Source organism: Carettochelys insculpta, chromosome 3 (assembly GCF_033958435.1).
Source record: "Carettochelys insculpta isolate YL-2023 chromosome 3, ASM3395843v1, whole genome shotgun sequence".
NCBI lineage: Eukaryota > Metazoa > Chordata > Testudines > Carettochelyidae > Carettochelys > Carettochelys insculpta.
In genome coordinates, this window is record NC_134139.1 from 123,495,953 (window position 1) to 123,520,326 (window position 24,374).

Below are 24,374 nucleotides of genomic sequence, written 5' to 3' on the forward strand. Positions count from 1 at the left end.
AGTGCTGTGGAGAAAAATACAATGTGATTGTGTGAGTAAAACTGTATCATAATGCATACACACACTAAGGCCACATAAAAATTGCACAGGTGACATTAATTCAGGCATTTCCTAATGTCTCAGTGCTTAATTTTGCAATATCAGTTTAATTTTTGAATGTAATTCTCTAAGTTTTATTAAAAAAAAAACAAACCTGAAGAAAAACTCCAAATCCATCATGTGGGGTCCTGTTGACATCCAAATAGGTCATGAACAGGATTGGAACCTTTAGAATTCATCCCACAGACCTCTCTCACTTGAGGAAACAGAGTAACAGAAAGAAGTAATACGTTACCATCTGTTGGACGGCTTATACTACAGGGGGTCAAAGACACACTTCCCCTGTTTGTTTCACAGCTATATGTTGATAGCAAAGGAATGTTGATATTATGGAATATTGTGTTCAGTTCTCGGTTCTGGATTAATAGTGTGCTGTTGTGCCAACAATCCCTCCTACCTGTGTCCCATCTCAATTCTCTCTGTCCAGCCTTTTCTTCCTGTTCCCTCACGCAGACAGTCCCAGTCTCTATTTTTCCATCTCAGATTTTTCATCCTATTCCCCATATCCCTTACCCAGTCAGTCTTGGTCTATTTTTCAGAGTGCCAGTCTTCCCCCTCCTGCCCCCTGACACTGTGTGTCTCAATCCCAGTTTCTCTCTTGGGGCTTCCTGTCTCAGTATCCTGCCTCCCAGTCTCCTAGAGTTATCAGTCCCAGTGTGTTCTGTCCCTGTCCCCTCAACTGTTGGGCTCTTCATCCATTCTCAGTCTTCCATCTTCCCTGAGCTTCCTGTGTAACCTACCCACAACTAAAAAATAAATAAATAAAGCTCCCAGTCTGCCTCCCAGTATTGTTTCCCTTTCTTCCTTCCCCAAAAAGCGGAGAGGAAGAGGCACTTGCCATCCAAAGTGCTTCAAAACCAAAGCTGGCAGCTTCTCTTTCTGGCAAACGGAACAGGATTTCTAGGTTGACCAACCTAACCAAGTTTGTTGGATTCAAATTGCTGTTTGGGATGATATGTGCCACTTCTCTTTTACATCTTTAATCCTCTCCCCTTTCTCACGCACCCTAACTCTAACCTCAGCAGGAGTCAGATATTTTAAAGATCAACATAGTTTCAATTTAGGAACCTAAAATATTAAGCTGGAATGAAGATTTTGAGAAATTGTTGTGTCCCATAGGGATTACTGTGTGTTGGAGCTGAAACACAATGCTTAGTTCAGGGATTAAAATGGTTTTTGAGCAGTCAGGACTCATGACTATTGATTGTCCCGGGTGCAAATATTATCTTAACTATCAGTTTTCTGGATTTTAGTAATTGTTTTGGCAGTGTTTGCACTTGACTAATCTTAATTCTAAATGAAAATTTTGCTTAGTTTCAGAAGTGTAAATAAATACACATAGGTTGTGACTAAAACAGCAGACATGTAAAATGTAAGATGTGTATCTTCTGTAGTGGAAAAAGGAAAACAAACTAGGAAAAGGATTTTATGTGTGCATATTGCTACAATATAGTCAGTAATCTTTTTTGTTTGTTTTATTGCTCTGCAGGCCTTTTTATGGTTATCATGAAAAAGAAGGAAAGTTTATGAAGATCTATCTGTACAATCCTGCAATGGTGAAAAGGTGAGTCTATAGTAACATAGAACTATCAGCAGCTTTCAGTGTGGGTTATGAATGACAAAGGGAGGTGAGAGAACGTCCCTGTATTTTCATTTGAAAGAAGCATGTGAATTTAAGCTAATAAGAATATGATTATTACCCCAATTCAGCAAAGTATGTAAGCATATATCTAATTTTAAGCATGGGTGTCGTTTTGAAGAATAGCTTATTCAAGGGAAATAAAACAAGAAAAGTAGCTGAAATTAATTGTTTAGGCAGACTTAAATATAGTCAGTCAAAATCATCCTAGTTGTATCTATGCTTAAACAGGGTTGAATTTAACGTAATGCTCTTTCAGCTGAATTTTCATACATGATGCTTGATGTGAAGTTTTAAATTCTGGAATTGAAAGTCTGGAAAAGTCAGATAATTTGGTATAACCCAGTTACGTAACGTGCTTAGATGCAAAGACCAGTTAGTGCAACATTAAGATTGAGATCAATTGAACAAACCCCAGAAAATTCAACTTTATAGTATAACCAAAATCCCTTTGACCTATGCAATATTTGGTATTACATATTAGCCTTCTTAAAATCTAAGGTATGAGTTGGTATCCAATTGTCCTTGGGCCCCTGAGGTCAATAGAAAGCTTTACATGGACTTTTGGGCCTTTGATCAGTCTACATAACTATTGCTGTGTGCTAGGATACTAAATCTCTATATTGGAGGGGTAGCCGTGTTTGTCTGGATCTGTAACAGCAATGAAGGGTCCTGTGGCACCTTATAGACTAACAGAGAAGTTTTGAGCATGAGCTTTCATGAGCACAGAGTCTGTGCTCACGAAAGCTCGCGCTCAAAACTTTTCTGTTAGTCTATAAGGTGCCACGGGACCGTTCATTGCTGTTATAAATTTCTATAGAGATTTTTATAATTGGATGGATACAGCCCCTCTGCACTTACTTTTAGATACCAAATTGTTATTAGGGCAGACCAGTTTTCTTAGTGACATTTGTTAAAACTTAGATGTTTGTGGCTTTTATAATGTTAGTAAAATCAAATATATTGTAGAACTCGTAAATATTTATCGTGATTTTAATTGATAAAAAAACAATAAAATGATATAAACTTTTCAACATATTTCAATTTGTTTTTAGAGTGTGTGAGCTTCTACAAGGTGGAGCCATAATGAATAAATTTTACCAGCCTCATGAAGCCCATATTCCCTACCTCCTGCAGCTGTTCATAGACTACAACCTGTATGGAATGAATTTAATAAACCTGGCTGCCGTCAAATTCAGAAAGGCAAAGAGAAGAAGTAAGGTGTTTATTTCTCAAGGCTAGATCATAAATAATTGTTTTGTAGGTTCAAACCTCTGTGGTTTATTCTTTATTGTAGTGCCCATTCATGAAGTTATAGATAGGCTACGTTGTTATTCTCTGACAAAAAATTTAATGAATTTTTTATAACGTGGAGGATTATATCACTGCTCTTTTCTCCAGATTGAAATGTGACAGAGATATCTGAGAAAGGGAGATAATTCCAACTCTCCTTTTGAAAGATCTGTTTGCCATGTTGTACTTTATTGTAACTTTGAATTCCTGTGACATAAAAGTATAATTTGCAAGTGATTAATACATGATGTGATAGAAACAATTTTAGTATTTTAATGAGGATGCAGAAGAGGAGGAACAAAATGACAGCGGTATTGTGCCATGTAGCAAAATAAATACTGTCCATATTTAGTGCATTACGTAAACAAAAATGTAGAGTTGTATGTTTATCTGTCAGTGACAAAATAATGAGTGAAAAGAGATATTACAGATTATTAGCATCAGAAATGATAAATAGACAACCATGTGATTTTTAAATCATTGTTCCATTTTTATTTTTACACACACATGCACACACTTGGATAAATTTTAAATAATTTTTAAATCAAAGCATTTAAAATCATTAAGTAGAAAACCTCTATTTAAATAATTCAGGTCATTCTTTTCTTTGTACTTCAGTTATTTTCTAAAGAAACACACAGTCTCATTAGTTAATATAGCGATTAAAATGTGTTCATTTACAACTGAATCGAGCCTTTACACAAGATTTGGTACATCTTATTATACTGAAAAGGTTATATAGCTTTTATAGTTATATAGCTTAATATTTTCAGATTATTATTCATTATACATTTTAGAATGCTAGAAAGTAGTGAATGATATGTTGCTTATTTACTACACAATTAACTTTTTGCTCATGATTTATATCAAGCTGCAATAGAATGGTAATTTGAATTTAATTAAATACACAAAACAGTATGTAAAATGCATTTTTGTTAAAGAAAACAAGCCTTGATATAGTACATGACCTATTGTGCTGTATTTATGAAGATTGACCTTAAAAGTTCAGTATTTTGATTTTTTCTGTATATTTAAAAGCAGCTTTTAACTCCAAACATTTGATTAAAGGCTCTTTGATTCAGCCTATATATTCTTTATTTGAATGTTTTAAGAGAGCATAATGAATTTAGGCCTGGACATATTTTGTATGAAATTATGCTTTAACTTTAAATTAGTTTATTTTTAAAAGCAAAATCATGGTTTAAATAACAACATAAAATTTTAAATAAAAATATTTTTTTAAAAAAGCACATCACTTATCCACCCTCAGAGAGTGAGAGAGCACCGCGCGCGCACACACTCTCTCTCTCTCACTCTCCCCCTCCCCCCGAGGTCCCTTATAGACATGTGTTTTAAATATATCTAAAAAGCTCTTGTGACCCAGTTAGCCTTTCCATGCTCAGGAATAATTCTACCCTCTTGCTCTTCTATGTGTCTGGAGCAATGGAAGGTCAGGGGACTGCAGGTCATTTAAGGAGAAAAACTCTTTCAGGGAAGAAATCTTTGGGGCCCTATATCCAGTCATTGGTAGGTATAGGGGAGAAGCAGGATCAGGCAGTGTCTTTCTTCTGAAAGAGCAAAAGAGTTTCTTAGAGGCAGGCAACTATGTTGCAAGGAGTACAGTCATCTTCCATCCTCCCTTTTACCTGTCTAAATGTGTGTGTGTGCGGGAGAAGAATCACACTGGATGTGTCTACGCAGCAACGTTATTTCAGCATAACAGATGCTATTCTGAAATAACTTTGAAAGCATCTGCACAGAAGAACCACTATATCAAAATAATTTTGAAATATTGGGCCGCTTATTTAGAGTTCTGTAAATCTCATTCTATGCGGAATATCACCTATTCCAAAATAGCTATTTTGGAATAGGGGCTGTATTGACAGGGACTAGGGGTTTTTTCAAAATAGGAGGATCCAGCCCTACCCAGTGTATCCTATTAGTGCACATGCTCTTTCAAAATAGCTGAGCACAATTTCAAGATGCATTTTGGCTGCTTATACGCTACATTCCCGTCAGAAGAGGAATGCAAGTGTAACCGATCAGAAATGCAAATGAGGCACTGATTTACATAGCATGTGCCTCATTTGCATAACGGTAGCCACTCACTGTTATGGAAGTGATCTTTTTGTAGAAAAAACCAAGCAGTGTGGATGGCGTTCATTTGAAAACAAACCCCGTTTTAGAAAGAACCCTTTTTCCTCATATTTTTCAGAAAGAAGGGTTCTTTCAAAAATGGGGTTTGTTTTTGAATAAACCCCATCTACTCTGTTTTTTGCCCCAAAACTGTTGTTCTAGAATAGCGAGTGGTAGCCATTATGCAAATGAGGCACATATGTAAATCAGTGCCTCATTTGCGTTTCTGATTGGCTGCATTTGCATTCCCCTTCGGGAATGTAGTGTAGACACAGCCTTTGTGTATAGACATGCTATTTGAAAATAAGGTATTCTGGAAAATCTCTTCTGGAATAGCTTATTCCAAAATAATGCCGCTGTGTAGACATAATGATTCAGATCTCGTGAACAACAAGCAGTCCTATGGCATGTTAGAGACTTAACAAATTTTTTAGGCTATGAGCTTTCATGAGTGAAACCTACTTCATCAGATGAGTGGGAATGGAAACTACAGAATCCAGGGCAGTGTTGCCTGTAAGATGAGCTCTTGAACTGCCACCCAGAACAGATTCAAGTGCCACCCAGCTGATTAGCAGAGTTCCCACAGCCAGCAGCATGTATTGCTCCTGGTGGTGCACATCTGCACATGCCTTGGTGCACATAACAAAATTTATTCCACTCCTCAATGGAATAAATTAGAGGGAACATTGATCCAGGGTATATATAGCAGCAGGAGAAAAAAAAATGGTATTTATCATTAGTAGGACCAGCTAATGAAGTGAATTAAGGTGGATGTGCCTCATTCATAGAATATGATATAGAAATGTGAATACCAAAGGTGAGGAAATTGCTCTTGTAATGCATTAACCAGTTAAGATCTTTATTCAAGCCTATATTAATCATGCTAAATTTGTAATTCAATTCTTGTTCAGATGTTTCCCTCTCTAATTGGGTGATAAAATTATTTTGTGGAAGAATGGAGTCAAAAGTAGCCATTATTGAATGTGCAGGGAAGTTAAAATATTCTGCTACAGAACAAAAAAGCAGTCATGGCACTTTAAAGACTAACAAAATGATATATTATGTTAGCTTTTGTGGGACAGACTCACTTCTTCAGATCATAGCCATACCAGAACAGATTCAATATTTAAGGCACAGAGAACCAAAAATAGTAATAAAGGTTGACAAATCAGAAAAAAATTGTCAAGGTGAGCAAATCAGAGAGTAGAGTGGAGAAGGGGAGTCAAGAATTAGATTAAGCCAATTATGCAAAAGAGCCCCTATAGTGACCTAGAAAATTCCCACGGCGGTTCAAACCGTGTGTTAATGTGTCAAATTTGAATATAAAAGAGAGTTCAGCAAGCTCTGTTTCCAATCTGTTGTGAAAATTCCTCTTCAGTAAGATATGGACTTTTTTGTCATTGACAGAATGGCCCACTCTATTAAAATGCTGGCTGACCAGTTTGTGGATCAGGAGTGTTTTTATGTCTGTTTTATGCCCATTATCTCTTTGTCTAAGTGAGTCTGAAGTCTGTCCAATATACAAAGCATCTGGGCATTGTTGGCACATGATGGCATATATGATGTTAGTTGAGGAACATGAGAATGTGCCTGTGATTCTGTGAATAACCCGGTTAGGTCCAGTGATGGTGTCTCCAGAATGTCCAGAGGTTCTTTTGCATATTTGGCTTAATCTAGTTCTTGACTCCCCCCACCCCACCTTCTGCCTCTCTACTCTCTGATTTGCTCACCTTGATAATTTTTTTCTGGTTTGTTAACCTTGATTATTATTTTTGGTTCTCTGTGCCTTAAATATTAAGTCTGTTCTGGTAAGGCTATGATCTGAAGAAGTGGGCCTGTCCCACGAAAGCTCATCTAATAAATCATTTTGTTAGTCTTTAAAGTGCTACGTGACTGCTTTTTTGTTTTGATAGTATATAGACTAGCACGGCTTTCTCTCTGTTACTATTCCGCTACAGGTTTATGTATGTTACCACTCCTGATGTCTGATCTGTGTCCACTTATCCTTGGGCTTGGAGATTGCCTGGTCTGGCCAATATAAATGGCAGAGGGACATTGATGGCACTTCATGGCATGTATCACATTAGCAGCTGTGCATGTGTCTCAACTGGCTCGTAATGGGGCTTGAAAGATTTATGGCCTGTGGAAGCAAGTTTTCTGGGCTCTGATCTTTCTCTGTCTCTTGCTTCAGACAGGCTCTGCCTAACCTCTCAGCTCCTTACCATGTCTGCTCTTTTTAATCAATCACTTGGAATGGTGAACAAAAATGACTGTCTGGCTATCCTCTTAATCTTACTCCTACCTTGAAATGTGAGAGATCTACTTCCTGAATGCCGACAGGCTGCTGGCGGGGAGTGGGTGTGGGCAAATGAAGCACATGCCTGTTTCTTTGTCCCCTGTGGGTAGTACTACAGAGAATAGTCCTGACAGGGAGTAGTGAATACAGTGTCAGTCCTGTACCTAATCGTGGATCAAACCAAGATGGGTGAAGTACACAGGCAGTCTTGCTGCACCTCAGGCAACTGTGCCATTTTGGATGTTTGATTGCTAAATATAGCTCCATGGTGCAGGGCAATGTGATGATATTCTCAGATCTTGCCTGCGTATGTCTAGCGGAAGCATGTATGTCTGTTCCCTCCTTCTCAGATGGGTATATTGTGGTGGCAGGGAGAAGGTACTCCATGTCATATCAACTGTTGAGTTACGTGTTTGCCATGAAACCTAGGGGTTTACTCTCTGGCATTGCTGTAGGGGGTAGACTTTATTCCAGGAGTGGTAAGAGGTGATTGGGGAGCCCTTTTAAAAATAATATACTGTTTTTCCTAGCACAGGTTGCATCTCCCACATCCAGCACCCTCAGGACCTAACCAGTCCCAAACGAGGGAATTTGCTGGATGAAGGGAGGTCCCTGTCTCCAGCCCTTGAGCCTGCTTCTCCATAATGCAGCCAGCTCTGCTTCTTACCTGCTGGCTCCCTCTCCTCCAGCCTCCCCATCTTCAACCCCAGCAGGCCTCATACCCCCTGCCAAGTTCCTGGCCCCAGACCACGGACGTAACCTGGAGTGCCTCCCCAGCTATCAGCCCTGAAGAGGTCCACTCCAGCTCCTGCCAGGCAGCTGGACACATCCCTGGCCCGGTCCTGGAGTCACTGGCTTCAGCCATGGCTGAGCTTCTGGATGCAGCCCCGACCTTGGCTCCAGCCGCTTCTGGCCGCAGCCCCAGCTCCATCTGTAAGCCAGGCTGTTAGACTTGGTCCCAGCCCAGGGAACACTGGCTCTAGCTGTGGCTGGATGTGACCCCAGTCTTGCCCCCGGGGGCGCCAGCTTCAGCTCTTCTTGAGCTGCCAGTGTGGCCCTGGTTGGGCTGCTAATGTGGCCTCGGCCCCACGGACAAAGGCCCTGCCGAGCTTCCCTGTGTAGGGCTGGTAGGCTCCTGCCTAGCAGGACTCCCAGCCACCGTCCCTCTGCTTAATAGTCTCCCAGCCCAGATCAAAGAATCCCAGTTTTGGGATATTCAACCTGTACCTGCTCTACAAGTAAAAAGTTTATTCAATAGTTATTTACCAGGTTCAGCACTATACCTTTAAAACACACAAATGCTTATTGAGTCCTATTGTGTGTGTGTATTCAAAAATGTGTATTAAGCTGTTTCTGAATGATGCATGGTGAATATTAAGCTAATTTTTTGAGGGGCAAAGGTATTTATATTCATTTAGCCAAGGGACTGACATTTGTTTCCTGGATCACTAACATACCTTTTTGGAGTTTGTTTTTGCTGTTTTTAGGCTCCTTTCTTCTAGTGGCACTGCCTATGTATGCTTCATCTTTCTTTCCTCCGAAGAGTTAAGCTCCAAAAGGAGACCACAGGGGAGGTAGTAAATCTTCAGAGGAGACTTCCCCAGCTTGACCCTAGAGCACAGTTCCTTAAACTGAAACCTTTGTACAGACTTATACAGGCCTTTCTTTATCTGCAGGTCTTACACCATCTGCTTTCACTGCAGATTTCTACTTACTGTTATGGAAGCCACATCTGGAAGACATTGTGTATTCTCTTTCAGTTCAGGGAATAAGAAAGATGAAAAGTGTTAAGTAATGTTTAGAGTTTTATCTAGTATCTGATTTCTATTGGGAGCTTGACTGAGGCCCCAGGCTCTTGGGGATCCTTAGGGAGGTTAGATCAGAGATGACAAATAATTTCCCTTGAAGCTCACTTAAAAAGAAAAAAGTTATTTACATTTTTAATTTTAATGATGTTATTGTATGCTCTGAATGCTGTTTTTTTTTTTGGGGGGGGGTGTGCACATGAATCTATGCATAGAGAAATTATTAGTAAGTTAAAAGGTATTATAGTTCTTTTCTGAAGCCTATGTCACACATGTCATAAAGCATTCTTTCCTTCATTTATAGCATTTGTATTCTTAGTGCAAACCTATAACTTTTAAAGGGTAATTGAGTGTCCAAATAAAAATATGAAATATTTAAAAACTCACATGCTTCATTGTATGTTTATATTTTAGGTAATACTTTAAATAGAATTGGATGTTACAAAGATCATTTGCCAGAAAATTCCATTACTGGAACCTTTTTTCGCTGGGAAGAGGATGAAATACCAAGGTCAGCATTTTTAAACAATTTTTTTTAAATATACCACTCTGTAGAGAAGACAGAAAAGTATAGGCAGTTAAATGCATTAATCTATGAATAACCTCTGAATTCCAGCACTATCTCAGAATGCAGAAATTAGTAATTATGTGTTACTTTTAATATTTCATGAAGAGGACTCATTTAACCATCCCGTCTTTCAGGATTCTGCTACTTGGTTATAAAAACTCACTGTAGCATGAAACTTGAAATACATATATGAAGTTTAGATGTAATTTAATTTAAACTTTCCTGCTATTGGCATTTGATTAAAGAGCAAATAAAAACAAGTTGCTTCAGAGAGTGTTTACTTCTACATTGACAAATCCAAATTTTGTAATAGCCACTCTAGTAATGTGAACAGTGGACTATCAGACTACACTAACCTTCTGTTTCCTGTAGACAGCAGCAACCATTCACAGCTTTAAAATCTCTTGCACTCTTTTTCAGTCTTCCATGAGTTTCTCAGTTTTTGTCGGTGGTAAAAATGGTTGCAAAAGCTTTGCAGGAATGTGTGTATTTGTGTGTTCTCCAAGAAAGGAAGATGAAAGAGTGTGGAAAATACCTTGTACTTTAGAGCTATGTAATGTAGGTTCATTCTCTCAGCCACCTTCAGTTATTTCACGGGTCTTTATCTGCTCACATTTTGAGGTAATTCCTTTTCTTTCAGTCCTCTTTGAGTGGCTTCTGCATATTGCCACTCTTGTGGATCAAGGTACATGTGCTGTGAGCTTCAAAATCTTCTGGTGAGAACTGTTTTGGTACCACTCATCCCTCTCTCCTCACTAGATGAAGGATTTTGATGGTATAAAGGAGTGGCATTAACCTCTCTTCAGTTCCTTCTAATCGCTTAAGGCACAATGAGCTGAAATCAGATGTGGTGTTCTCAATACTTGTCTCATCGTATTTTATTTTTTCTACATTTGAGGGATATTTTTATCTATAGTTAGCCAGCTTTCCTTCTAGAAGAAAGGTGGCTATCTGTACAGCCTCAGAGTTAAGTGGAAGTCACCGCACATTCCTGTTGATGTATGAGCTTTCTTAGGTTTTGCTGAGTAACACTGGCCACCTGTAAGTCCAACATCAACTTTAGAGATCCATTCTCTGTATGACTTTTACTTGCCTGGGTTAAGTTTGCACAACAGACACTATATTAGTCCTGTTTGACCCAAGTTCAGTACTAACGGTTTCCTTGACTTTGGTGAACCATGTGCTGCCACCCAATTGTGGTACTATGAGTCTAGCGTTGTCAGTTGAAAAATGTCTTCCTAAAGCAAGTCTGTGTTAAGCATCATCAGGGATTCACAATTAAATCTAAGGTCAGAATGGCTCTGTACCTGGATGGCTGTTGAGGTCCATACTGGGATTTCTCAGTGACTTGGCTTATTCCCGCTTGTGTGCCAAAGACTTCAACTTGGGTTTTTACCTCATAACAGCATGAACTTCATCCAATTTCCTGTCTTGGTGATCTGTCTTGCTCCTAGATGACACTTTGAATTACTGACCTACTACAAAACTAACTTTCAGTACTAGGCCAAAAAGGAGTTTTCTGGATCCACTTGAAGTGTGGTTCTGTTATGGAGTGGACATGTATCTGGGCAGTCAGTACCAAGGAATCATTGGTGCTGCAAGGCTTTTATATGTGATGTTAGCCAACATTGCAAGACTAGAACCTATGCATTTACACTTAAAATTAGACCCCAGTCATGTGAAACATAAGGTTTATTCCTTAGTCATTTGGCATATCAGATTTGCCAGCTATAAAGCATTGTTGAAAATACAACTTCCTCATGTGAGACATACTGCTGTCCTGGTGGTAGGTCAGTAAATCTCTCTGAGAGTTGGTACAGAAGTAGCTCTCACTGATTTCCAACAGGAGAGAAATACTCCTCCTTTGTGTTGGGTCTGCCACTTCATTGCTCCAAGCTAAAGGCAGAACCCTTAGCAAGAGAGTGCTGAAAGGCAAAGCTATTGCTCGTTGTCTCGATGTTTAGTCCAGAAATGAGTGAGATCCAATTCCAGTGACACATTCATTTATGAGACTAGGTTTAAGAGTTATTCCATATGTTTTAAAAGAGCATTAATTTAGTAAGTCTTTCCATGAGTCAGTCAGAACGAAGACAAGTTGTTATCAATACCTCAATCCACAAATACGGTGTTGTACGTGACTTCGTGATTCTGATCCTTACAACTGAAAGTCCTGTTTTTCAAACTACTGGCTCTTCTGCCTCAGAGATGGGAGGTAATTGTTATTTTTTCCTTACAAAACTCATGGAGCCTATGTTCAAATGTTGACCTCTTGCTTTCTTTTCCACTTTTCTGGTGTTACCATTCCTTGCAATTATAGCTTCAGTCATGAGTGGTAGTGAGATACAGGGCACGAACCAGTCCATAAGTTTTTCTTGGTCATCAGCATGCACTTATCACTGTAGTATCTGAGCACTTTCCAGTAGTGCATTAAACAGCATGATAATATCTGTCATGTTTGTTCTCTCATAGTTTCCCTTGGAGGAGAATGGTGTACAATGAAGTGTCTTGATCTGGTGGGGTTTCAGGTTTTGATTTTTCTTAAATAGAAACATTACTGTAAGTTTATTTTTAGAGTGAAGGCAAGGTAAAAGAAAGTTGCCTTGCGCTTGCAGCGGTGTTGTGATTGTCCCAAAAAACCTCTGTCTCTTGTACAGATGAGCTCCATCCATTGCAGGGAGTTCCATTATGCCAGAACAGCATAGCTGTCAATTGTAGTCTTTGTCTGAGAATTCTAGGACATCCATAGTCTAAAATAGTGGAGTACATCACATTTCTTCAGGCAGGCAGAAGTAGTATCACTATTTTACAGACAGGGAATTGAAGCAGAGAGAGATTAATTGACTTGTCTATGTAACACGAGAACTCCATGGCAAATTCAAGAGCAGACCCAGAATCCCAGTGTTGGAAGTACAAAAACACCACTCCCGTTTCAGAAGACTACTACTTTTGAATGTGAAATGGATTGCAAAGGTGACTGTTGTCTTGCTTTGTATGGCCTCCAGGTTCAAATTTAACATCCAGAAACAGACTTGGTTTGAGTGGCTATATCCAGATTTAAAGTTGTTATAGGCACACATTTATAAATTGAGAGCAATGGGAAAGTTCTCAGCCAGTTCAGCTTGTTTCTTGTGAATCCATTCTTATACATTTTAATCAGATTGCAGCCTAAATCATTGTCCATTTGACAGGTACATTAGATGAAAACAACCTAAGCTAGTGTGTGAGACACAAGAGTGGGCTACAAGATTGTCATAACCCAGACATTCTTCTGGGATAAGGTAGTTTTGCTAACTGCTTGCATGCCTAGAATTTGTGGGGTGTGCCAATTGAACCGTAGCAGCCCTTTGATTGGATCAGAGGGGGCACACGGCTCTCACAGTCTGTGTTGTGTGCAGTCAGCACGCACCTCATTCCACATGCCCTTGCTTTACATGCATGTCACTTTCATAATAACACTACTTAAAAAAAACTGTGGATAGAAACCAGTGTAATCTGGCAACCTTGCGTATGGCAGTTGCAATAAAAATGTCACTCAGGCCACACATAGAACCCTGAGAGGCTGCAGGTTACCCACCACTGCTGTAGAGACATGGAATATTTAATACTTATTGTATCATTTTATAAATATTAAATGTATCTTTATTTTGTGATTGTATTCTTGAGTAAATAGGAGAGCTAAAAGGTTTCCTGCAGCACTGGCTGGATAATTAATGCACAATCCCACATATATTTAACATGTTTGTGGAAGTGTCACTCCTGCCCTTTCCTTACACCCTGGTAGAAATAGCATATACTGGTTGGACTTGGTTCAGGAGGCCTGTATACAAAGCACTGTAACCTATGTGAAGAGACTGCCCTCTTCAGGAAGAGGCTCACACATCCTCAATCCAAGAACTTTAATTAAGCTTAGTAGCAGAGAGGTAGCCGTGTTAGTCTGTACTCCAACAAAACAAAGCAGCAGAAATGTAGCACTTTTAAAGACTAACAATGATTTATTCAGTGATGAGCTTTCGTGGGATGGACGAAGTGGGTCTGTCCCACGAAAGCTCATTACCGAATAAATTATTTTGTTAGTCTTTAAATTGCTGCATTTCTGCTGCTTTGTTTTGTTACATTAGACTTATGACCAAGAGAAGCAGGCCATGTAAAGTAGTTTAAATCCTGCCTAAGTTTCCATATGGAAGATGGATGACTGGCAATAATCTATGCCTGTATAAGCTGTTTTTTTTTTAAACCATTATCTTTCAAATGCTTTGGTCTGTAAAAATAATAATTTGCTTTATGAAAGCTAGCTGATCATGGGCTAACTATGTCATTGCCCTAAACAGAACAGAAATGTTGGTTCTGAAATAAAGATCTGTGCTGCAGTCAGGCCTGCAGAGATAATTGCAGGGAATTGCAGGATTCAGCAGCCTAAGTCCCTTATTTGAAGTGAGAGGACTGTGGGAACCTGTCTGAAGAAAGCTGACTGTTAGAACCCTCAGGCCCAAGTGGGATACCTTCAAGAAGGTTACAGAGGAATCCGAACTTCAGGAACCCAGGGAACTGACAGTCCTGATTTGTAGCTGGCACGAGAGAGAACCTCATTTCTTCCAGAAATTTGGCGAATTGATTGGAAAGGCGTCTCGAAGCTCTTCACATTTTCTGAGCCACAGGAAAATGAAATGAAGTAGTTCCTGGTTTTAATCATCAGTCAGTCTGTCCAAGAAATGTGGCATTTAAAACATGGGGGGCTTCAGCTATCAGAAGTCTACAAATGGCCAAAAAAAGGTGAATTCTCTGCTCCAGATGTAGTTTTTCCAAAGTACTCCTCATGCTGGTGGAACAAATTTCTTTCTTTAGTTTTAAAGCAGAACTGTTTGCTATAATAATGTCTCCAACTGACAACAGAGGGCATAATATGTGAACCCAATGAAGATATTACAGGTTTTGCTTTTCCCTTATTTCCCTTCATTTTGCCATTTCCCCACTCCTGGCTGAGAAGTGCTGCTTTACACAACTAGTTTTTAACTTTCTAGTTCTGATAGTTTGAGAGAGATTAAACAGTGTCACACTGGTCTCTATCATAAATTAGCCTCCCCTTCAAATTATCATGGACACTATCTATCCTGATTATTGTTACTGCTAAAACTGTATGCCATTTTAAAATATATAGACACCTAGATTTCAAACAGTGGTAAAACATTAATCTCAAATTCCAGGGTTTTGTGGAAGTTTATTACAGGTAGAATTTCTCATCTGGCCTGTCCAGTGCCAAACCAGAGAATTTGCCAGAACCACAGCTAGTCAATATTGTCTAGCAGCATTACCAACACTTTCACTGCTTACTGGGCTCTTAGAAGAAATTTAAGGGTAATTTAGCACTAAATAACAGCACAGAACACTGAGAGCCAGAACTGGTGGCCATAAACAAATTTTATAGGACCTCGGAAAACTTGGCTGCCCATGTGACAAATGTTTGTCTGCCAGACAAGAGAGTTCCAGATTAGAGATGTTCAACTTATTTCAGAAAAGTTATGTCTTTCACACTGTATTGATCAGAATAATTTTATTTTAAAGGATGGATATTGCTAAAGATGCTGAAAAATTGTTATGGAATGTCATCTACTGAAACGTAACAGTTTTTCAACAAGATTTTAAGTTAGTATTTGGTAGATGTGGGAACTGTGACAGAAGACTAGTGTCATTTGAGGGGATGCTTTGAGGCTCATGCTTCTGTTGATGCCTCATGAAGAATAAGTTACTACAAAGTCCTATTTGTGTAATGTGGAGAGATTTGGAGAGAAAAGAATAGTTAGATATATTCTCCACTTAATTTAGGTGCACTGTTGTAATGTTTCTTATGGAAGCAGGAATTGTGTACAGTCACAGCAGCAATAGACTTGAGAAACCTTTAGACTTTATGCCAGGGGAACTAGTGCAAAGACACGCATCCTCTCTTTAAAATGTTAATATATTGAAGCTTAATTTAACTGGCAGCCAACAATGCTGTACATTTTGAAAAAGAGAAATGGAAATAGAAGATGCAGAAATATGTTAGGATCCAATATTTCACAACCTACTGTAACTGGAAAAAGTTTGCCAATCCATTATGTATGCTTCAATACCTAATGAAGTTTTCTAAGCAGTGGTTCTGAATGAGTGATCAGCGAGCATTTTCAGTCCTTGCTGCTGGCTGTGTGTGTGGATGATAATAGATAAATAACAATTGTCCCTGGACTTCTAATTTTTCTGGAAGTGTAAGTATCTGGAAAATTGTTTTACAGCTTTGAGTTTAATATAAATTGTGATAATCTTGTGTCAGTCCAGATAATCACAGACTGATCCAGGTATGTTGAATGGGATTTATTTGTGAGGATAGTATAAAGCTTTTAGTATCCCATTAAAGTTAGGGTGCTCTCCTTTATCTATGCGCATACTAGGGAAGTTAAAGGTTAACTGGTAAGCCTCACCCTAAACAGGTGAGGCTTACTGGTTACAGTTAGACTATGGGGGATGGAGCCTCATCGGCTCCCACCCTCCATTTAATCCGTTAACCAGTAAAACTTAATGTTTAACCGGTTAACTAATTAAATGGGATTTTACATCCCTAGAACATACACTGAAGTATAGAAAAGATGGAAATGCCATGGTCTGTGATACATAGCCACTGCTTTAGACTAGAAAGTCATGCTTAAATAAAATTGAGGCACAGAAGGCAACCTAGATTCATCATGGAATTCTGAAGATTTAGCTGTTGCTTATCTTCTGTCTGTAACAAACTCTCTGCTAACTATATGAATTTTGGCTCCCTTATGGTGTAACATGCAGCACCAGGCTGTCATTTTAAAGTTTAAAATATTTGGAAACTGAAACTGTTCATCTCAACTTGGTTTACCATTTACTGTTAGTTCTTTATATTCCTTCTTCCCAAGACTCTCATTGGGAATCTCAGTTGGACAGGGATTACTGAGTTATTTTGAGCACCCAGAGTGGCATGAAGGTAAATAGCAAATTTTTCCATTTAAAAATTCTTCTGATGGAAACAGCCACAAAAATCCATAATAAGGTCAAACCTTCTATTCTTCACACAGGTTCATAGAGTTTAAGATCTAAAGGGAATATTACAATCATCTCTTGTGGCCTGCATAATACAAGTTACAGAATTTTATCATGTGATAGCTACATCAAACACAGAAACTGTGGTTGAACTGAAGTATATCTATATAGGAAGCCATCCAGTCTTGATTTAAAGCATGGGTGTCCAACCTTTTGGGTTGCCTGGGCCGCACTGAGTGAAGAGGAATTGTCTGGGGCCTCATATAAAATATATAATATAGTTAATGTATATAAATCACATAATAAAAGTTTACGATCTTGTGGGGCCGCATTACTAGCTGTCCAGGGCCGCATGCGGGCTGCGGGTTGGACATGCCTGATTTAAAGACTTTAAGTGATAGTGAATCCAAAACATTTCTATGTACCTTGTTCCAATCAATTTCACTTAACCAGTCAAAATAAATTTAATTTGCACTGCATTGATTTTTGTATGCTTTTAGTTTTTTAAGTAGTAAATCAAATGCCTTCAAGAAGTCTAAATAAATGATTTTTGGCCAACTTTACAATTTCAGAAAGTGATATCAGGTTTGTCTGGTGAGACATATTTTCCATTAAACTGCATTGATTGTCATGAATTATTCTGCCAACCTGAAATTCTTTACTGACTACATATCTTATCAATTTTTCCATGCTTTTCTTGAGATTAATGTCAAGCTAATGAGCCTATCATTACTCACAGGAATGATAAAAATTCATTACTTTTAAATTTTGTTTAAATTCAAATAATTGCATTTTTCTTTTCAAAAATCTATTTAAAATTAATTTTGAAATGATGATAACCTGTATTAAGGCCTAAACTCCACACAATAATTTATTAAAATATGTTAAATTAAATAAAAAACCCCAAACAATACATTTTCTGTCACAGTTTTGTAGAGTCCAGTCATTGAACTGGTGGAAGCCATTAGCTGAGTGGTTAGCTGGAACCACAGTTTGCTGATGTGCTAAATAGCTTTTATGCAATGATGTTGGTTCCCGATATTAGGAAGACAAGGTAGGTGAGACAATATCTTTTATTAGCTCAGCTGCCATACATGAGAGAGAGATGCTTTCTAGTTAAACAGAGCTGTTCTTCAGGTCTAGGAAAGGTACTTTGACTATAACAGCTAAATATAATGTGGAACATGTTGCTTAGCCTAGATAATTAGTACTGAGGACTGAAGGAGTGTGTGGCACCTCTTTATACTGTGCCATATTGGTGCCACTCCAGGGGGAAAATCTTCCAGCACCAGTGAATGTGATCAGCTCGTGTGCCTAATGTGGAATGGACACATGTTGAAGAACAGTTACAGAACAGAGAACTGTCTTTTTTTTGTTTCAAAGACTTCACTTTTACTTGTTGGAATAAAGTCTGGATACTGTATGTGAAGCAACAAAGGTTTATTACAACCAGCTGGCAGAGTGATTCTGAACTTGGTTGAGTTTCAGAATGCCCTGACAGGCATCAAGTTGTGATTGGTTATATATAGATCTGATAGACAGAGGAAAGGATAGGAGCAGACAGTAAGGAAATGAGCATAATCAATGACCAATCAATGAGCAATCCATGTGAATTAACAAACAATCTGGGAGTTACAAAGAATTTCTGTGCACAGTTTACAGAACATTTTATCTACAAACAACAAGTCCTTTTGAAGAATGCAGTCCCCAACATCGATGTATAAAGTGATATCTCGTCTGTAATACACTGATGGGTAGAGCAGTGATGTCTTGTCTGGCATCCTGATGTAATCTTCATAGGGACATGATCACTCATGTTATCTCTACAGAGTCAAAGCAAGTGGGCAATACAGGATCGAAGCAAAAGTTAGTGAAAGAATTGTGTCAGTAACTCTTTAACTATAGTCCAGTTCCCCTCCCCACAGAGTCCCTTCCCAGAATGTGGCTGCCTCGGGACTTGTACATCAACTGGGATGCCCTCCCCAGATGGCTGGGGTTGGGGGGGACTTACCAGACTCCATTTTGGAACAGTGGTTCTTAGCAATATCATGGCCTACTTCAAATTTTTATCTTATATACTAAGGGAGAAGACACTTTTTTGCCAACAGGAAACATGGCAATGGCAATGAAGAACAGTCTCTCAGTTGAGGCTCTCATAGCACTCTGTATCTGCAGTTCAGTAAATTAACTACATATGTTACCTCAATTGTTTAAGAAATGTTAGCTTTAAAAGTAAAATATGTTTTGATAAACTTTTTTATGTATCCAGCACATTATGATAGTTTTTATTTAAATATTGTTTTGTGCATTTGTATGTTTCAGTTTTCAAAAAGAACTTGACACAAATCACAAGTAAAAAGAAATCCCCGTTGACCATTTTTAGAATAATAAAAAGGTTTAAAAATTGAGTCTGAATAAAAGTATGTTAAACTACATAATTGTTTAATAAAGGTGTTTAGACTATATTTGTGGCAAATCAGCATGCCTGCATCCTTGCCAACCAATGAGACTCTCACTTCTTTAGAAAACTAATTAAAAACTGTGAATGTGAAACAAGTTTTAAACCAATGATGTGAATCAAGGCCTTCTGCTTCCTGTTTGAACTCATGATTAAAATAAATGATTTATTCACTCTGATATAAATCATCCATCCTGGTTATACAAGGTATCCTGTTTACGCCTATTAAAAGTTGGCAAAATACTAGGCTTTTCCAACTCTCTGGAGCTACTTAAGTATTCTAAAATTCGTTAAATATCAACATCAATGGATAAATGTGCTATCCAGTCACTTTTTAAACCTCTTGGTGTAAGTTTTTCAGTTCTCCATATTTTAAAATGTGTAACCTCAGCATTTTCTGATTAGCATGCTTCCTAGTTACTTTTGGAATGGGAAACATTTATCACTGTAAGTTGATATACATCATCCAGCTTCTTTCTAATTACAGAACAATAATATTTATTGATTGATTCTGCCTTTTCTGCGTCATTATGAACTCTGAAGGGCCTTTCCTGCCATTAACCCAAGTTAAGGACAGAGCATCAATCTTAAATTTGAAATTCCTGTTCTTTTTCTGTAGCGGCAATTGTATTAATTATTTTCTTAGAGAGTTACACTCAGATTCCAAGAAGCACTTCTACCCACACATTTAAATTTATCTGACAAAAGATTTCATAGCCAGTTTACTGGGTTAGTGGTAATGTGATAAATGACCTACTTTGGTTCACCATCTAGTGATTGCATGTATAACAGGTCTTGCAAAAAAGTGTGCTTAGCCCTTCAAGTGAAAGTATGTCTTATTAACATGAACATAAAAATGGCCATATTTGATCAGGGCTGCAGTCTAGCTAGTTCAGTATGCTGTCATCCAACAGTGGTGGCCAGTGCCTGATGCTTCAGAGGCAATGACCAGAACAAGACAGTTATTAAGTGATCCATTCTCTGGTATCCAGTCTCTCACCTTCTGACACCCAGAGCATGGGATTACATCCGTTACTGTCTTAGCTAATAGCCATGGATGGACCTATCCTCCATGAACTTAATTCTTTTTTTGAATACTGCTATGATTTTGACCTTCACAACATCTTCTGGCAACAGATGCCACAAGTTGACTGTGCATTGTGAGGAGGGAAAAAAACAACTTCCTTTTGTTTGTTTTAAACCTACTGCCTATTAATTTAATTGTGTGATTCCTGGCTTATTATGTGAAGGGGTAAGTAACACTTTCCTGTTCATGCTCTGCAGAACCTTTCATGATATTACAGACCTCCATCATGTCCCTCCTTAGTCATTTCTTGTCTAAAATGATCAGTCCGTCTTTTTAATCTCTCTTCATATAAAAGTTATTCTATGCCCTTAATCATTTTCTTTGCCCTTTGTGCATTTTTCCATTTCTACTAAACCTTTATTTTGAGGTGGAGCAATGAGAGCTGCATTCGGTATTCAAGGTGTGGATGTTCCATGGAATTATATAGTGGCATTATATTTTTTGTCTTATCTGTCATTTTCCTAATGTTTCTACATTCTCTTAGCTTTTTTACTGCCAGTGCATCCTGAGTGGATATTTTTAGAAAACTATTCACAAGGACCCCAAGGTTTCTTCCTTCAGTAGTAGCAACTAATGTAGACCCCATCATGTATGTTTAGTTCGGATTATATTTTCCAAAGTGCATTTATCAGCATTTAATTTCTTCAGCCATTTTATTGCACAGTAACCTGGTTTTCTGAGACCTCTTGTAACCCTTCACAGTCCTCAGCTTTGGACTTAACTATCCTGAGTAATTTTGTATCATCTGCAAATTTTCCATTCACTGTTTACACTTTTTTCCAGATCATTTATGAATGTCAGAGTATTGATCCCAGTACAGGTGCCTGCGGGACACAACTATTTACTTCTCCCCATTCTGAAAACTGAGCATTTATTCCTGCATTTTGTTTTCTATCTTTTAAGCAGTTATTGTTCCATGAGGGGACCTTTTCTTTTTTCCCATGAGTGTTTACTTTGCTTAAGAGCCTTTGATGAGGGATATTTCTATATCTGATTATAAAGTCAGCCTGATTAGAAGAGCTGTATGATGTACAGTAGGGTCTCATAATCTGTGAATTATTCATGAGCAGCCACTTCCCTGGGGCCCTGGGCAGGAGTGCCAGCAGCCACCATTTCCCTGGGGCCCCGGGCAGGAGTGCTGGCAGCTTCCGCTTCCCCAGGCAGGAGTGCCGGCAGCTGCCATTTCCCCGAGGGCTCTGGGCAGGAGCACCAGCAGCTGCTGCTTCTCCAGGGCCCCGGACAAGAGTGCTGGCAGCCGGGCATCATATTCGCAAGCTGCAGCATTTTTGAGGGTTCTCAATATGGAACCCTCACGAATGTTGAGACCCTGCTGTATTTTGCCTTAACCAAAATGTTGACTACTATATGTAGCTTTGAAAGAATATGCGCACAATAATCAAAACATATAACTTTAAATATAGAATTGGGGGATAATTTAAAATTCAGAGTTGCAACATCCCAGAATAGGTGGGAAAGATTTTTTAACAATTATTTTTGCCCCTTCCATTAGCAACAATGAGCTGAATGAAAACAGACCCCTTTTGATGCTGGCAGTATGACAATCAAGTATCTGTCTCCATCTTTTAAAATAATTTAACAATCAGAAGACTGTAAATCATTTGATTGCAATAAAGCACTCTTTTTTTCTTTGATATTTAAACCACCGTAACATGAAAGAATAAACTGGATTGCATACGCTGATGTTAAGTCTAGGTAAACCACAGGAAGTCTCTCCTCACTCCTCTTCATTTTATTCATCTTCTACCAAATAAACAGATCTGTGGCAACTTGACTGTTGCATTTAATTTACAAAGTTCTGAAAAGACTGATAGTCCTGCTATACTTACTACAACTCATATAAAAATCCAGTGGGGAAACATTAATCTTGAATGCTACAGTATAACTTGTTAATTAGCATCCATAGTAGCCACATAAGAAAAGATACTGATACTCATATCAGCATGACAAAAATTTAGGTAAAATGGTGAAAATTCATTTACATTTCATTTTAAAATATTAGTGAAATTAATGAAGGAAAATGTTACATTCATTACTTTTATCTTTAACATTGTAGCATTGTTAAAGTGATGATATCAACAATTATGCTGAAGTCTGATATGGACCTTAAGTGTGGAAGACATCCTTTTCAGCACCATTAGGAATTCTGTATTTGAAACAAGAAGTTACAGACCTGCAATTTCTATTTCACTCTGTTTAAAGGGAAAATGTAGAGCACTTCTGTAATTGCTAGATAAACGTCACATGTAGCTGAAATCTCAAAAAAAAATTTTAGGTAACTGTATTACTTGTTCATGCGCATTTGTGCAAGCCACGTGCATAGTCTTAGCATATTTTTCCCTTAGTGGTAGCCATAGCGTCAGCTGTAGCACATCCTTGAATGCTGCTGGTATGTTAGATGCTGCCTAACTTAGGACCTTTCAGTTCTTTCTTCTGACCCATTACTGTTGGTTGGAGTGCCTTGTCTTGCATTGCAAGTTAGCAGTTCTTACAACCCATTGGTTCCTTTATTGTTAGATGATAGGTACTTATGCCTTTAATTTAAGTGTTAGTCGTAGTTTGGGAGTTAGAATTGCAGCTGGGACTTCACTACTGAGCAGGGCTTCACTATTCTGCTAGATTTAAGCAATGTTTATCATGCAGCTGGCTGATACCCATTACTAACCCCCAGTAAAAGCAGTTTAAAGTGTTTTGGGGAGTCTCACAGAAAGGATGAGTAGGATCTGCAAAACCTTTCAGTCACAAACTCAGGACTGGGATGTCCACTTAAGGGCCTTCACCATGGAGGCTGTGGACTCACTGACACTGCAGAAAAGAGAGGCTTCAGGCAGACCACTAGTGTCAGGCCACATATCTACCCTGGAGCTACTTGAGAGTACCACTACCATTGGACCTCTTGGTGCAGCTTGAGACCCACCAGCAACTCCTGAAAGTCCCTTAGTATGGTACTCCATGCCCGAAGCGGGTCTGACGGCCAAAGACCAAGCAGTTTAACCAGTACCACAGATGCCATGTCAAGTGACAAATCCAGCCAAAGCCCCAGCATCTGTGGGCAAGCTGATTGAGACCTCCCCTTAAAATTGTGGCATGTACACAATGCCCGGACCATAGATGCTGGTCCTCATCACTTCAGTCTTGGTCCCTGGTTAGAAGTCTGGTCCTTAATGACAAAATACCTGCCTGCATTGCACAGTACACCTGAGTCACAATGCTGATCTGCATGCCCACAGTACCATCAGGCCTCCTCCCATGGATCACCACAGCACAGACCACTATTGCCTATGCAGTCTCCCAAGCAGTAATTCCTCTGGTGTGGGATTGTTCCTGCTTAGGGCACCAGTCTCTGGCTCCCCAGTGCCACTCTTCACAGAGTCACTGATCCTTCCCCTCTCTCTTTATCAGCTGCTGGTGATGGTCAATTGGCAGACTCAGGTATCTGCCTTAGTCACTGGCAGGGCAAAGGTTCAAGCTTGAAGGAGAGTTCAGCCCCTCTCTTCCAAAAGGCAAAGCAGCTGGCAACGGGCTTTGTTGCAAACAAAAGTTCCAGGACTGGTGTTCCTGCGGTATCGACTGTGATTGTTGGCCCGTTTCCAGCTTTGTCCACATAGCTATTCTGCAGAGACCATCTCTGGACCTAACCAGGTTATTCACAGAATCACCGGCACATTCTCATGTTCCTCAGCTAACATCATATGTGCCATCATGTGCCAACAATGCCCAGATGCTTTGAATATTGGACAGACTTCAAACTCTCTTAGACAAAGAATTAATGGGCACAAAACAGACATAAAAATTCTCCTGATCCACAAACCGGTCAGTCAGCATTTTAATGGAGTGGGCCTTTCTGATAATGGCATGAAGGTTTGCGTCTTACTGAAGAGAAATTTTCACAACAGATTGGAAAGAGAGGCTGTGAACTCTCTTTTATATTCAAATT

The 24,374-nt window shown here is 38.9% G+C and overlaps 1 protein-coding gene across 2 annotated transcripts in view; it reads left to right on the forward strand.

Moving 5' to 3' along the window:
• REV3L (REV3 like, DNA directed polymerase zeta catalytic subunit) overlaps positions 1-24,374 on the forward strand; it is a 219,577-nt gene that overhangs the window by 102,818 nt on the left and 92,385 nt on the right. For both annotated transcript variants that reach the window (XR_012645066.1, XM_074990718.1), the window contains exons 3-5: positions 1,589-1,663; positions 2,794-2,954; positions 9,683-9,779. Coding sequence is in view for 1 of the 2 variants with exons in the window: in XM_074990718.1 (XP_074846819.1) it covers positions 1,589-1,663; positions 2,794-2,954; positions 9,683-9,779 (333 nt within the window). In the remaining variant the exon portion in view is untranslated. The remainder of the gene's footprint in view (positions 1-1,588; positions 1,664-2,793; positions 2,955-9,682; positions 9,780-24,374) is intronic.